Source organism: Leopardus geoffroyi, chromosome D4 (genome assembly GCF_018350155.1).
Source record: "Leopardus geoffroyi isolate Oge1 chromosome D4, O.geoffroyi_Oge1_pat1.0, whole genome shotgun sequence".
NCBI lineage: Eukaryota > Metazoa > Chordata > Mammalia > Carnivora > Felidae > Leopardus > Leopardus geoffroyi.
The window spans coordinates 85816281-85832319 of NC_059342.1; the positions used below are offsets into that span (position 1 = coordinate 85816281).

Below are 16039 nucleotides of genomic sequence, written 5' to 3' on the forward strand. Positions count from 1 at the left end.
GTGTCTGCTCAAGTCTCCGGGTGCAGCTGACAATTTGCAGGAAATGCCAAGGACAGAGGAACATGTTGACCTGAACTCTGAATGTGGGGAACTGTGTAGATCAAATGGCCTGGATTCTCCAGCAGATACATTGTGAGGAAAACAAGGGATGGAGAGAATACTTGTAGATTAAAAGAAACTTGCAAATACACATCAACCTTTGATTTTATTTATATTATTTTTATTTATTTATTTTTTTATGTAATCTCTACCCTCAGCGTGGGGCTTGAACTCACAACCCTGAGATCAAGAGTCGCATGCTCTACCAACTGAGGCAGCCAGGTGCCGCACGTTAAACTTTCAAGAGTGGGCAAGGAGTGCCTGGGTGGCTCAGTCAGTTAAGCATCCAACTTCGCCTCAGGTCATGATCTCACGGTTTGTGAGTTCGAGCCCTACATTGGGCTCTGTGCTGTCAGCATAGAGCCCACGTCGGACTATCTATCTATCCCCCTCTCTCTGTGCCCCTCCCCTGCTTGCGCTTTCTCTCTCTCAAAAACAAATAAACATTAAAAAAAGAAACGGGCAGGATGCCACCATGATGCCCTGGTGCACACACGTGGGTGATCAAATCGTAAAGAAACTTGAGGAAAGTCAGGACCTCTGTTTCTCATGGCCGGAGGGAGGGCTTGTGGTTGGGATGAGGCACAGGGAAGAACTCTGGGATGACTTTTCTGAATTGTAGTAAACTATATGCAACATAAAATTTATCACTGTAACCGTGTCTAAGTGTACAGGTGAGTAGTGTTAAGTACATTCACATTGTCGTGCACCTGATCTCCAGAGCTGTTTCATCCTGCACACCCGAAACGCCATACCCATTAAACAACTCTCCATCCCCCCTACCCTCAACCACCGAGACAGTATTTTTTGTGTGTCTGGCTTTTGCCACTTAGCATCATGTCCTCAAGGTTTGTCCACATTGTGACATATGTCAGCATTTCCTTGCTTTTTCAGGCTGAATAATACTCCCTAGTGTGTGTACATACTCCATTTTTGGGGTCCGTTCGTGTGTTGATTGAGGTAGCTATTTCTTGACTGAGGTGGTAATTACAAGGTATTCATCTTATAATAAGTCATCAAACCATGTAATTGCTTGATGCGGTTTATGTGAATGTGTGTTATTTTGTAATAAAAAGGGTTCAAATCATTTAAAAGGTCCTCAGTTTCTCAGCAGGGGTGCTCGACAGCTAGATTTCCATCCTCCTCCTCAGCAGGCTGAAAGCAGAGTAAAGAGCAAAGCTGGAACTTTGTCATCAATAGTTCATGGACATCCTTCTAGGTCAATATGTATAGATTTAATTCTCTATTTTTTTTTTAAATTAATGTTAATTTATTTTTGAGAGAGAGAGAAGCAGAGTGCAAGTGGGGGAGGGGCAGAGAGAGAGGGAGACACAGAATCAGAAGCAGGCTCCAGGCTCCGAGCTGTCAGCACAGAGCCCGATGCGGGGCTCGAACTTGTGAACTGCAAGACCATGACCTGAGCTGAATTCGGAGGCTTAAGTGACTGAGCCACCCACGCACCCCTATTTCTCTGTTTTTAATAGCTGCATGAAACTCCAGAGTCTGAATGTACCATAATTTTTTTTTCTCCCAACAAGTCCCTTTTTGTGGCCTTTTTTGTTTCTAGCGCTTGTCTTTCTGTAGGTATACGGATTGTTGTGTCAGCCATATGCTCATCTCACTTTTTAGGAGATAGTATCTAACTGCAATGCCTGATCTTGGATTGTGAAAAAATTGCTGTAAAAACTATTGGGATATTTTAGCAAATTTTGAATGTGGACTGTATGTAATATTAGATAATACTGTTGTAGCAATGATAAGTTTCCTGAGTGTAATAATTTTATCATTATGTAAGAGCATGGTCTTGTTCTTGGGAAGGAACATGTTGAAGGATTTAGGGGTGAAGAGTCATGATATCTGCATTTTATTCTCGAGTGGTTCAGGAGAAAATGGTGTATGTATAATTATATACATAGAGAAAAAGCAAATGAGGCAAGATGTTAATAATTAGTGAAGCTAGGTGAAAGGTTATAGAGTTCATCATACTATTCTTGCAACTTTTTTTTTTTAGAAGTTTGACTTTTTAGAAAAAGCAAGAGTTAAAGAACTTTTGTAGTGGGTTGCTGCCAGATTGCTTTTCAAAAAGAACAAAGCAGTCTGTAAAGTCCTGTCGCTCCTGGTGGCACTGATGGACAGCAAATGGCATCTTCCTGTTTAATTTGCATTTCCTTGACTGTCATTCTAAATTTGCCCCACACATGTTTCTGTGGCTCTAGGAGTACAAGTAGGAATATATGTGTGGAGCTGATTGCCCTTTTGTTCTGTGAGCCTTCCTGGTCATGAGCTGGTGGAGTGATCTAAATGCAAATTTAAAGGTATCTTCTGTTACAAAATGTGCCACTCATTTGCCAACAACTTCTTTTGTTTGTTTATTTGGGGGTTGAGAGAGCCTTTATACTAAGGTTGTGGCTGGGAAGAGGGGATTTAGTCACCAGTGTTAGAGGGAGAAACACTACATTCAGCATATGTAGAAAACAGTTGGGTTTTTTTTGGTTTTTGTTTTGTGTGTGTGTGTGTGTGTGTGTGTGTGTGTGTGTGTGTGTGTGTGTGTTTGCTTTCCTTTTTAGCTAAGTAGCTTTCATTTATCCACACAGTAACCCTCTTTCTTTAGGGCCATATTGTGAAGTACTCCAGTAGGTTTCTCCATTCTGAAGGAGTCACCTCAACAGAAATGTTTTGTAATATGTGGAGATTGGCCGTTTCCCTAAAAAGCCTGGGTTTTTAGGGAGTCCTTGACTAGGGTTAAGGAGGGGGTTGGAGAAGGAGTTACGATTAAGGAAGGCATGGGCTCCTGGGTGGCTCAGTAGGTTGAGTGTCTGACTTCGGCTCAGGTCATGATCTCGCAGTTTGTGGGTTTGAACCCTGATAGCTCAGAGCCTGGAGCCTGCTTTGGATCCTGTGTCGCTCCCCCTCCCCCTGCCCCACCCCTGCTGGTGTTCTGTTACCCTCTCTCAAAAAAAAAAAAAAAAAAAAAAAAGGATTAAGGAAGGCATTGCCAGGTGGCTAGCTTCATTGGACATCCTGTTGAAGGCTTTATTTCCAAAGATAAGGAGAAGCCGTGGAGAGACTTCTTCATGAGCGTGCACCTCCGTCCAGGCATGTGTGCCTCACTGTGGAGGCTGCGCTGCATTCATTCATTTGTCCATTCATTCATTCACTGTGCTTATGTTTCCCAGTCCGTTCCCATGCAATCTAATATTAGCTTCAGGTGCACAGTGTAGTGATTCAGCACTTCCATACCATGCCTGCTCCTCACGACAAGTGCTGCTTGTGGACCCGAGGGCCCTATCGCCGGGCGTTTTTACAGAGGCCGCACCACATCCCCGGAAATGCTCCTTCTCTCCACGAAGCCCGGGCCTCTCCCCTGAGGGAGGGGCAAGGTCTTCTGAGGCTGAGAGCCACTGTGAAGGGGGACAGGACTGGCCGCCCTCAAGCCTCCATCCCTACCCACACCCTCCCTTTCTGGTAAAACTGCCTGGGTTGGAGCCCCCACACTTCCTGGGAAGGACGGCTGGTCAGCACCCTTTCCGTGCGTGTATGGCTTTGTACTAAAATGACACATTTGTAATCTGAAGATTTTACCTGTGTACTGACATATTCTTGTTCTGGACTCGGCTTCTTTTTTGGTCAGAATTGTGAGGATAAAAGAAGGACTCGGCTTCTTTTTTGGTCAGAATTGTGAGAGACTTCGGAAAACCCTCAGATTGTGTTTGGGAGCAGCCAGTCTGTTTTAAGTTTGGTGACCTCTGTTGTTGTTTGTTTTGAATAAAAGACCTGAATACGTTTTCTGACATAGGGTCTGAGCAGGGATCACAATATTTGAAGCTTCCAAAACAGTGTGAAACGTAAAGCCACTATTTTCATAAATCATTTAGAAATTCGGTAGCAAGCCCTAGAAGTGATGGCAGGATGGAGAGGAAGTTTTCTTATTTTCTCATTAGTGGACTTTTGGTTCTCTTCCTAAATGACATAGCAAACATCCTGCTGGTTCTTCCGGGTAGGGAGTTAACTTGAGCCACAGGACGGATTTCCAAGGCCCTCTGAGCTTTCAGCATGAATCTCCTGTTTCCATAAGGCCGTTCTGTTCCCCAGGATGACAGAATTAATCCAAATGTGAGGGGACTTGGCTAGCAGTCTCCACAGGTCTGGCAGGAGGATCGCCAGTCTGTTTGCACTGCCCGGGACATAGCTCTGGGCCAGACACGCAGACCTTTAGGCCTCCAGGCCTCAGTCGTCCCTTGACACCCAGGTTACAAGGGCCAGACCCACCTTGTGTGGACGTCCAGTGCCCCCTTACTGCTGGTGCGTAGACCCAGAGGTGGAAGGACTCGATTCCCAAGTGCTTCTTCATTCCCAGCGCCTTTGCTGTCCCTCTCCTGAGCTTCCGTTAGTGGCAGCACTAGCCCCTTGGAGGGGACAGAGAGGCTCTCCATGGAGGCCACCTGCTGACTTCCCTCTCCCGCTCAGCCCTGAGGATGGTACGCTTTGGCCTGCATCCTGTGCTTCTCAGGAACCCAGTGCTTTTGGACCACCTTTAAATTATGCCGAGAGGCAACCACAGTTCTGCACCTTAGCCCCGGATTGTGGTTACACCTGACATACTGCGTTGTTGTCATTTTTCTCATGTATTTTGGACATGAGGCTTTTTTTCATGACAGTATTTGTTGACTCAATGTAACAGCCTCCTTTAAGTGTTCTCTAGAGCAACTTTGGTACATGAATATTCAAATGCATCAATAGTCCCTTATTTCTTAGCTCATGTATTAGCCAGGAGCCATAAGTTCACATCCAATACATGAGCCCATCTGTGTGACTTCGCATACATATGATATGTAAGTATAAATGTATGAACACACATGTGGGTACGGTTTACCCTTGAACACACAGGTTTGAACTGTGTGCATCCACTTATATAAAGATGTTTTTAAATAAATACAGTACTGTAAATGTATTTTCTCTTCCTTATGATTTTCTTAATAACATTTGCTTTTCTCTAGCTTACCTTACTGTAAGAATACAGCATATAATTCATACAATGTGTTAATCAGCCGTTGATATTATCAGCAAGGCTTCTGGTCCACAGTAGGCTATCAGTAGTTAAGTTTTTGGAGAGTCAAAAGTTATATGCAGATTTTCAACTGTGGAAGGTTGGCATCTGTAACCCCTGTGTTGTTCATGGGTCTGTGGTATATATAATCTTTGTGAAAATTCAAAATAGGAGGTGCAGAATGCCTGGCACCTGACAGACGTTCTCGGTCTCTGTGTATGTGTTTCTGTCTCTACACCATACATAGATGCGCTCTCTCTACTTGCATGTATATATGTATGTGTATACACACGTGCATATCCGTATCTAGAGAGAGCACCTGTCATATGGCAGACATTCTGCACTTCTTGTCTTACATATTCCCAAGGATCCTATAAGATAGGGATTATTGTCATCATTTCCTAGATGTGGCGCCTGAGATTGGGAGAGAGGTTAAATCATGCGTCAAAGAGAATATTGCCGTCAAGCAGTGTTACCCAGACACACACCCAAGTCCTGCTGGTTCCAGAGCCCAAGTTCCTTCCCCTGCATCACGTCCTCCTCTTTGACCTGTGTGCCAGGGGCAGGGTATCTTCTTGCATTAGGAGGCAGCCAAATGCCCTTGGCTCTCCTTCCCTGGCCTGTCACAGAGGTGTCTGTTAACTGACATCTGGCATCCCAGGTGACATGTGGAGATGGGCAGGTCATGTGAAGTCAGCTCAGTCTCTGCCTTGGCCTGGAAAGATCAGCAAGGATGCTTTCTCTTATTGCTGCCCGATGAGCAGCTAACGATGGGACCAGCCTTTTATTATTTTATTTAATTTTAATTTAATTTAATTTAATTTAATTTCATTTCATTTCATTTCATTTTTAAGTTTATTTATATATTTTGAGAGACAGAGAGAGACAGAGAGAGAAAATCCCAAGCAGGCTCCACACTATCAGCATAGAGCCTGACGTGGGGCTCTAACCCCTGAACCAAGAGATCATGACCAGAGCTGAAATCAAGAGTCAGACGCTCTACTCACTGAACCGCCCATGCGCCCCTAGAACAGCCTTTTAATTATATGCGTTTTCTGTATTTACAGCATTAATGCTTCTCAAGCTAGCTGTGGTAAAGGGCCATTTTTTTTTCATCTCCTATCTGTTGAGGATTGATACTTTAAAAAAATACAATAAAAATGTGGCAATTTGCTATAAAAGTTCCCAAATGCTTGCTCTCAAATTCTGAAGTTCTCTCGTTGTGGGCTGGTGGAATAAATAGTTTGCGGTCCAGCATGGTCCTCGGATGCATCTTGAGTAGCACTCTACTGTATAATTTAGAGGAGGCTGAGCCTTCAGAAGAAATGTACAATTTCTATAAGCCACAGTTTTTAAAAAAATTTAAATTTAGAGTAATAGATAGTGTCTCTTTAGCATTCTAATTTTTAATATTGTGTCTACAACTTTTTTAAATGCCAAAAGTAATTCATGCTTGAAGCAACAACTCACAAAGTACAAAAATATCCAAACTGAAAATGTTCCCCTTCATCTCAGTTCCACCCTCCAAATGACTATTATCAATTCTTAAATTGGGAGTTTGTCTCACATTAAAGAAAGAAGGATGTGGGGACAAGATTTACGAAGGGGGAAGGATAGGAGAGGCATTTTAGAAATTTTTTATTCTGTTCTTTGTTAATTTGTGTCCCATGGGAGAATGTGTTCTTACCCTGTATAGATTTAAAGTAACATGACAGCTGTCTTTGGTTTACGGTTTATTCTAATACTGATTCTCTTTTGTTACAGAGCCAGATCACGTTAATGGACATACCTGTGTTTAAAGCCATCCAGCCGGAGGTCTGTACTCTGTCCTTTATTTATTTATTTTTTTAAATTTTTTTTCCCAACATTTATTTATTTTTGGGACAGAGAGAGACAGAGCATGAACGGGGGAGGGGCAGAGAGAGAGGGAGACACAGAATCGGAAACAGGCTCCAGGCTCTGAGCCATCAGCCCAGAGCCTGACGCGGGGCTCGAACTCACGGACTGCGAGATCATGACCTGGCTGAAGTCGGACGCTTAACCGACTGCGCCACCCAGGCGCCCCTGTACTCTGTCCTTTAAATTGCTCTAAACACTGTGGCTGGGAAGAGGGGAGTTAGTCAGGTTTCTTTCTTGAAGTCTCTATAAATGCATTACTGACTTAAGCCCCTGTTAGAGAGAGCATCCAGGAGCTTCTCATTCTTTTTTTTTTTTTAATTTTTTTTTTCAACGTTTATTTATTTTTGGGACAAAGAGAGACAGAGCATGAACGGGGGAGGGGCAGAGAGAGAGGGAGACACAGAATCGGAAACAGGCTCCAGGCTCTGAGCCATCAGCCCAGAGCCCGACGCGGGGCTCGAACTCACGGACGGCGAGATCGTGACCTGGCTGAAGTCGGACGCTTAACCGACTGCGCCACCCAGGCGCCCCAGGAGCTTCTCATTCTTGATGGTGCTCGTTCTGTGAGCCAGCTGTTTGAATTCTGTGGAGAATTTCACTGAGTTGGGCCCACTCGGGTGAGGCTGGGGGCACTCGGTGCCCACGGCCTCCATGACCGAGCCAGGCCTTCCCACACTGATTCCTTTTCCCCTCCCTCCTCCTGTGAGGGAACGTTTTTTTCTAGAGAGCTTTCTTTTTGTTGATCCCAAATTCTGGTGGTTGCCTTGTTTCTGATTTCAAAACCAGTTGCCACAGCAAAACACGTACATATGTACATTAAAAGCATATGTACATTTTTAGAAACAGCGTATTCAATAAAGAGAAAAAAGTTGGTCTTGGTCTTTAAAAATATCCTGGAAATGTTTAGTAGTTGATAACAAGGCTTTATAGTGGTTTTAGTCAGCGGTCTTTTTTTGTTGGCAAGTGATAGGCATCCATTTCAAAGTAGCTGAATAGGCAGAAGAGGAGTTTAATACGAGGACAAAAGGGCACTTGGTGGAATCCACAGGCACGGAGTTCAGGCGGCTAGAGTGCCAACCAAGACTCAAGCCATCTCTGCCTCTTGCCTCTGCTGTTTCCTCTTTTTTGCTCTCCTGCCTTCTTTCCTGTCTGCTCACGTGGTCCAAGCTGGCCTCCCCGAAGGGCTCACATTTATGTGATCCTCCTTTAATCCACCTTCCAGACTGAGATGAGTAGCTCTCAACCCAGCCCGGCTGAGCCACATATCTAGTGCTGGTTCATAATCTACGCCAGGGGTATGTGACCAAACAGGCAGGCACAGCTGAGGGGACCCAGCCTGGTGAATGGGGTGCACATTTTAGAGAAGAGGGGTGTAGATGGGGAGATAGGTCAGAAAGTGTCTGCTGCAACCATAGTGTGAATTCCAGAACTATCTTGACATACAACCCTTCTTCTTATAGTATGATAGCTGTTAAGTCTTTGAGAAAAGCAGCATATTTTAATACAAAGCCAGACAAAGGATTTAGGCCTTCTGAGAGCTGGCATCTGACCTACTGCAAATTAGGAGGAAACTAGTACCACTAGCTGCTCTCAGCATCTATGTGAGGACGTGGCAATGATTTGAATTAGTGTGTGTGTGTGAGTGCGCGCGCGCGCGCACGCGTGCACGTGCACCTATGTGTGTGCGTGTGCACTATGTTTATCAGGTTTGGGGAGCAGAACTATGTTTGCTTGTTTGAATTGGCTGACTTCCAATCTTTTACTGTTTTCTTCTAACATGGAATTATCCCCATTCTTTTTAAATAAAAAAAAAAAAAACAACAACAAAAAACCAGTCTACCTTTTGAAGACTTCTGGAGGAGTATTTGTATGATGGTTGTCTTAGTTCTCAGCTTGAAGCTGTTTGTGATCATGTTGTCTGCTTGGCTTTGATCTGAAGCAGTTTAAACATTACAGTCTTTATTTTTTGTCCTGAGCTTCTGGGAGAGGAGCCCAGCTTGCCGTGAGCCCTGAATCCTGAACCTACCTGTGCCCAGGGCTGGGGCGGCTGCTCAGGCTTGATTGTTGGAGGGAAAATGGTGGGAAGTTCTTTAGAGGCACAATTGGGGGCAGACCAAGACTTTTCCCCGGGGCACTGAGGTTTGGAAGGTGCCTCGTCCAAGACATATCTTGATTCACATTGTGATAAGACATAAAGGTGGTGATGTTTAGCTTTCAAGATTTTAGCTTGGAGTGGTGGTTGTCTATCATGGCTGCACATCAGAATCACGTGGGCAGCCTCTGAAACATGGGGTGCCCAGATTCCACTCTCGGCCATTGGATCTGGATCTCTGGGTCAGAGCCTGGAGCCCAGTCAGCCCTGTTTTGTGGAGGGTTACCAGGTACTTCTGATAAAGAGTGAGGATTAAGAACTAATTACTTTGAGATATATGGAGAAACCCCAAACTTGAATGTCTTTGATCTATGTTAGCTAAAAATGGGAGAGTTTGTTGCTCATACTCATTGTCAAAACTGTGGTTAAAAGGAAGACCCTGGGAGCCGTCCCAGCTGTTTTGCTGTTATTGTTGTTAGTAGACTGAAAACTGGAATATTTCTTCTTGATGATGTCTGCCACATTGTGGCTGGACCACCCCAGAGTTGGAAGGACAAGAGTGAAGGACAGTTAGCAGTTTGACAAGGCTTCCGAGGAAGCAGAGGCCAGCATCTGAGAGCAAGATGGGCACTCTGAGTGATCTGCCCTCCCAGAAGATGAGGAAGCCTTTGGCCTGGTGCCTCTCAGACCTGCTTATGCCTCAGAATCAATTGGGGAGCTCTGTTAAAAAAAAATACGGATACCTAGGTCCATCCTTAGAGATTCTGATTCCATAGGGTTAGAGTGGGGTTGAGGACCTGTGTTTCAGTGAATTGTAGTCACTATTCTATTTGATAGGTGAATTGTCCTTTCTTTAACCAATGGGAGCCCTTGGTGCAGCTCCTGTATCCTTTTAACATGATCCCCTTGGTTTTGATAGCTTCCTTGCACTTTGGTGCAATGAGCTATGTCAGTGTTATGTTGTACATTTCCTGCTGAAGACCTGGAATCAGGTGTCCTTCAGGGCGCTGGTTTCTTTTACTGGTGAATAATATTCAGAAACCACAGTCTGGGTGAAAGGATGCTTATGAGAGGAGGTTGCAGTTGCTTTTAGGCCCTTTTGGTGGACAGGGTTAGGAAATATTTATTTTTGAAAGGAAAAGTCACGAGTTCATAATTAGGGTAGGTGGTGTTCTTTCTCCACAGCTCTTCCTTCCCTCCTCACCCTTGGCATGACTTCCCTGTGGGTGGTGTGTGTTTCTCATCCCATTGACTTTGGGCTTGGCCCTGTGCCTTGGGCACAAGTGACAGCATGCACGTGGCGAGTGAGAGGCATGGCCAGCCCTCTTGGAACTTCCACTCTCCGTGATGTACGGGTAGCTGTTGCTCGTTCAGCCTGAGTCCAAAAATGAGGATGTCATGGATGACCCGACCTAACCCAAAGCCTGCACTCCAGCCTAACCTGGCCCCGCCCCAGTGAGCCCAGTGGAGTTTGGCTGACCCGCAGCCATTCTGCCGACCTCGGAGTGTGAAATTAATATTGCTGGTGTAAGCCTCTGAGATTTGAGGGTCATTTGTAGGCATGTGACCAATATAATGTTGGTCTTTGCAGTTCACATCTAACATTACAGTGTTTCGAGCTTAATTCCCTTGATTTTCATGGGATTTTTTAAAATATAATTTATTGTCAGTTGGCTAACATACAGTGTATACAGTGGGCTCTTGGTTTTGGGGGTAGATTCCCGTGATTCATCACTTGCATATAATACCCAGTGCTCATCCCAACAAGTGCCCACCTCAGTGCCCATTACCCATCTCCCCCCTCCCCCTGTCAACCCTCAGTTTGTTCTCTGTATTTAAGAGTCTCTTATGGATTGCCTCCCTCCCTCCCTGTTTGTAACTATTTTTTTTCCCCTTCCCTTCCCCCATGATTTCTTTTACACTGACAGTTTGGGTTCCTAACAACATTAAATGATTACATTTTTGTATTATCCCATCATATGTATACACACAATAATTTTTTTTTTTTCTACGTTTATTTTTGGGACAGAGAGAGACAGAGCATGAACGGGGGAGGGGCAGAGAGAGAGGGAGACACAGAATCGGAAACAGGCTCCAGGCTCTGAGCCATCAGCCCAGAGCCTGACGCGGGGCTCGAACTCGCGGACCGCGAGATCGTGACCTGGCTGAAGTCGGACGCTTAACCGACTGCGCCACCCAGGCGCCCCTACACACAATAATTTTAAAAGGATAATATTGGTGTTACTATTACCCAGCAGACTCCTGATTGCAGTTTAACATTTCTTTGCAGTTCTCTTTGTCTTTGGCACCTTTTCTTCTTGTCTTCCCTTCCTTGTACCACTTCTACACCCAAGTGGGGCCCGTTCCTTGACTCCTCCAAAAGGCTTTGGGAAGCACCAGGGCAGAAGGAGGAGGGTTATGCTCACTTGGTTCTGGAGTCTGCCTCCTGAGAGACCCTGTTGGATCCCAGTGCCTGGAACACAGTAGATACTCAATAACTGTTTGCTGAATGAGTGGAGAATGAATGAATGAGAAAAGTAGGGAGCAGAATGTTATCTGGCTGTGTCTGGCACATTGCCAAGGCAGGCACGTACCAATTAAGGGAACATTATGACCAGGGTGCCTGTTTTGTGGTGGAACCACTTCCCCCAAAACAAGGGTTTTGCCTGGTGAGCTCAGCCTTTGAAGATTCAAATTTCCAAATGCTGTTGATAACTGAGGGTAGAACTGTGGCTTCTGCCTGTTTCTGCAAAGGAGACCACAAGAGCATCGGCCCAGGGCTTGGAGGAAGCTTGGCAGACAGTGAGTTAAGGATTGGCAGAGAGCAAGGAAAATGGAAGTTAGCGAGTATGGAGCCATAACTGCCCTGTTCCCTGGTGACTCTATCAAGTGACCAATTTTATCAAACACTGGCGAGTGAATGCAGATAGAACTTTGCAGCATAATGGCTCACAGCTGGGTTTAACCTCTATGCTGTGGCCCAGAGCCCCATCACCCCCGTGGTGGATTGGGTCGCAGGGGATAGGTGGATTCCCAGCTGGCGGGGCTCGGACTGAAGGCTGCATTGTGAAGGTCTTTCTGAGGCGTCCTGGTGGCGGTAGTCTCATGTGGTACATTTTTGGGGTGGCATTTTGTCCCCACCAGTATTCCCTCCAAATATCGCGGTCATTGTGCCCAACTCCCAGCCTAGGAAAGTGAAGGCCCAGCAGTTTCCCAGAGGCCAGTGGAGCTGTCAGAACTGGTTTTGTCATTGGTTCCGATGTGAAGCGCATCAAGCATTCTTAGAATGTGCTGGAAATGGGCACGACCTGTGCGTCACTCAGCCTAGGGGTCTTTCCACACTGGGCCACTGGGTCCACTCACCTGCACGGTGCTTGAGAGCAGGGACTCATCCGACAAAGCCGGGCTTGAGTCCTGACCTCACCCTGAGGAGCTCAGACTTTGGACAAGTTACTCATTCTCTTTATGCTTGTTTTCTCACATGTAAAATGGGGGAAATCACACTTTTTACCTTACAGTGGGTGAGTAAGAACTTAGTACAGTGCCCGCACGCAATAAGTTCCCAATGACTTGTGGCCGTTTCCTCTCACTGGTGAGCAGTTGGAACAGGCTGCGTGTGTCACTGATGTGAGGTTGTGCCAGCAGAACATTCAGCGATGCCCATGTGGGAGCGACTGGCTCCAAGGAGGTGATGCTTTGAATAGTGGAGTGGGTCAAAACACTGTTCTGGAGTCCTTGAGGTCTGTGTTCACATCCTGGTCCCCAGATGGCAGGGAGGCTGAGGTCTAGATGACTTACACCCTGGTGCCTGAAGGCCCTGGAGACATCAGTGGGGAGAGTCACTCTGCCTTGGAGTTGGCACATTGGCCCTGAGCCTTGATGGCTGAAGGGGTGGTTTGGGCAATGGGATGGGAGTTGGGAAGGGCATTTCAGGCAGAGTGGATAACGCATTGAAAAGGCAAATCATATATTTAGTGAAATTTAACACTACATTTGGTGCTGGATGGCTGGGGAGGAGAAAAGGCAGGCCTGCTATTCTCTCGGTTCTGTGCTCCTCAAGGGCACCATTGCCAGGGATGTCGGCACAACAGGCGCTTACCAGAAGGCAGCGTGTCATTCTCTTGCAGCTGGGGGCATGCAGGGTCATGGGTGTCCGGCAGGCCTGAGTATGAAGGAAACGAGCCTTAGTGGGTGCCTGAGTTTTTTCCCAGTCTTTTTGCTGCCCCTGTGGACATTGCTCTGTCCCCGCTGCCAGAGTCCGCAGTAGTCTGACTGACCTTCGCCCATTTACTGACTTTCATTCATTCGTTCATTTATCAGTGTGCTGTGCTACATGCTGGAGAGACAAAGATGGAGGGGACACGGGCATAATCCAGTGAGAAGGAGGGACAGATACTTGAACATACAATAGACAAGTATTGTCAGGATGTAGAGGCATCGAGAAGAATGTGGGGTAGGGATGGGCGGGAGGCAGAGCTCTATGTTGTTAGGCTTGGGGATTCATGGAGGGATTTCACAAAGGGAGTAACATGGACAGGTGTGTATTTTAGGAAGTTCATTCTCACTGCCTGAGACAGAACCGACTGGAGTCAGGAGACTGGTCAGGAGCTTTGCAAGAGTGTGTCTGAGGCCGGGGTGGTAGCACCAGAGAGGAGAGGGCCTGGTATTAGGCCAGTTATGAAGCTACTGTGAGGCCAAAGACGAGAAGAAACAGGCAAGAGAGGAGTGGACTGTGCGTTCGGGGAGTGGAAGGAAGAGCAGAGGGCAGAGGGGGAGGAAGAGAGCCTAGAAGCCAAGTGTTTAGCCTGGGAGAGGGAGGCTGGAAGGGCTGGAGAGGGATGAGCCTGGAAGACTCAAGGAGGGCTGGGGAACCAGAGGTCAAGCAGGGGGCAAAGCACAGATTTGGTTTGGAGTTGGGGAATGAGCTGGAGGCCAGGAGGTCACAGAGGGAGAGTGATGGCAGAGTGCGGGGTCTGCGAGGTGGGGTCGCTCTGGAGACTGCTTGATGGGATGTGGCTGTGCCTTCAGGGGGCTGCCGTGGGGGGGCGGTGAAGGTCTCTCCCGGAGAAGTGGGGTATGGTATGACCCGGGGGTGAGAAGGTACACCACCCAGTGTAGTGACGTCTCTGGAGATGAAGGCAGGAGAGGGTAGGAGGAGACTGTGGGCCAGAGCCAAAGGCCAGGGCACTGACAGCAATGTGGAAGGGAGTTGGAGGTGCCAGGGGTAGCCTGGACTTCCCCCAGAGGATGGCTGTGGGCCTAGACTGGGAGCCGCATGAGGTAAGGGACCAGTGTGTCACCAGCACCTGCCACTAGGCTTCAGGACCAGGGCCTGGCACAGGCCAGGAGCTCAGGGGTAGCGGAAGGCAAGCAAGGGCTGGTCTGGATGGGCTTGGGATCCTGGCTGTGCTCACTGGGGCCCTGGGGGGAAGCTGGGGCTTAGAGAGAAAGGCAAATGGGTTAGAATGAGGAAGAGAGCAACATTAATGGATATTTGGGGACAAGAGGCTTTATCCAGAGAGAGCTTGCATCCCTGTGGGGCACTTACTCTAGAGAAGTTTCGCTTCACCCTTCCTGCCTCAGGGCTCGTGGCGTCTGAGCACCTTGACCTGCATCTGCTGGTCTGTGGAAGGGCTGATCAGCAGGAATGGGAGACTCCCTGCTGAAGTACACCATTTCCTCTGGGCCACATGACACGTTGCAGTGCAGGAAAACACTGCCTGTGGGTTCAGGAACCTGACCCTCTGGCCTTTTGTCTGGATGCCGGGTTGCCTGCTCTGAAGAAGCGGGCATTCCAGAAAGCCGAGGTCAGTGTTGGATGTCAGACAAACCCTGTGTGTCTTTGCTGCTCCTTGGAGTCACAGCATTTGGCCCTAGGAGAAGGGAAGCACGTCGCCAGCAGGCAGTTATTTGTAAAGAGGAGATCAGTTTCGATGACATCATTAAAACCCCTCTCTCAGGTCACATGCTGGGCAGTTTTCTCAGACCATTTATTTCCCTCCACTGTCCCAGCCTAGCCTGAGTCTCTGCCACCTTTCCTTCGGTCACATCTCTCCATATTTAATCCTGCCTCCCAACCTCCGTTCTGTATCCAGAGACATCTTTCTAAAGCCACAGTCTGACCCTTTCATGCCTAGAACCCTCTGAGAGGCTCCCCACTGCTCCTTGGATGCACACCTCCTTCACCCTTGCTGGTCAGGCCGCGTGAGGGGCCAGCAGCAGACCTCCCGGCCTCAGCAAGCCCGAGCCCGCTGTGCTGTGCTGCCCACAGCCTCCCTGGTCCCTCCCCCGCACCCCCCCCGCCACTCCCGGTCCCAGAGATGGAATGAGCAGGTGGGAGCCCCAGACTGGGAATCATGCAGGTTCCCCTCATGCTCCCTTTCGTCACACCGTCTCCTGCTTCCCTCCTGCATAGCACTTTTCAGCATGCCAATACTATTCCCTCCATATCCTGTGGCCCAGCCCAGTGCCCGATCCTGATGTCACTTGTTGAATGCATTGAGGGTGCGGTAGTGATAATGATGGTATATCTCATTGAATCCTCTTCTGTGCTGTAGTGCCTCCCTTGGTTCAAAAAACTGAATTCGGTAGTAGGGGGGTGGTCCAGGGGCCCTCCACTTGGGGCCAAGACACGGGGTGGATGGCTCCAGCGCGAGGCCCGTCAGCGCTGATGTCGGCACCGGAAGTCTGAGCCACAGCCTCTCATCTGTTAATTGCTCTGCATTTGCATTTGTTATTTGCTTCTCATTTCCTGGTAGTTGCTCTACCCACCGTAACGACTTCTTGTCACAACAGAAGCAAAGTGGAAAAGGCTTCCCCCAAACTCCATTCAAGATGTGGGCAGAGGTTGGAGTCCCTCCCTGGGCGCCAGAAAAACACTTGGCCTCGTGGGAGGGGAGAGC

The 16039-nt window shown here is 47.5% G+C and overlaps 1 protein-coding gene across 12 annotated transcripts in view; it reads left to right on the forward strand.

Annotated features, from left to right (window-relative positions):
• The window catches only part of RALGPS1 (Ral GEF with PH domain and SH3 binding motif 1), a 276400-nt gene that overhangs the window by 57017 nt on the left and 203344 nt on the right, over positions 1-16039 (forward strand). For 11 of the 12 annotated variants that reach the window (XM_045469762.1, XM_045469768.1, XM_045469772.1 and 8 more), the window contains one exon: positions 6911-6961. The exons of the other annotated variant lie outside the window; for it this stretch is intronic. In XM_045469762.1, coding sequence (XP_045325718.1) covers positions 6911-6961 — 51 coding nt within the window. The remainder of the gene's footprint in view (positions 1-6910; positions 6962-16039) is intronic. 12 annotated transcript variants of the gene reach the window in all.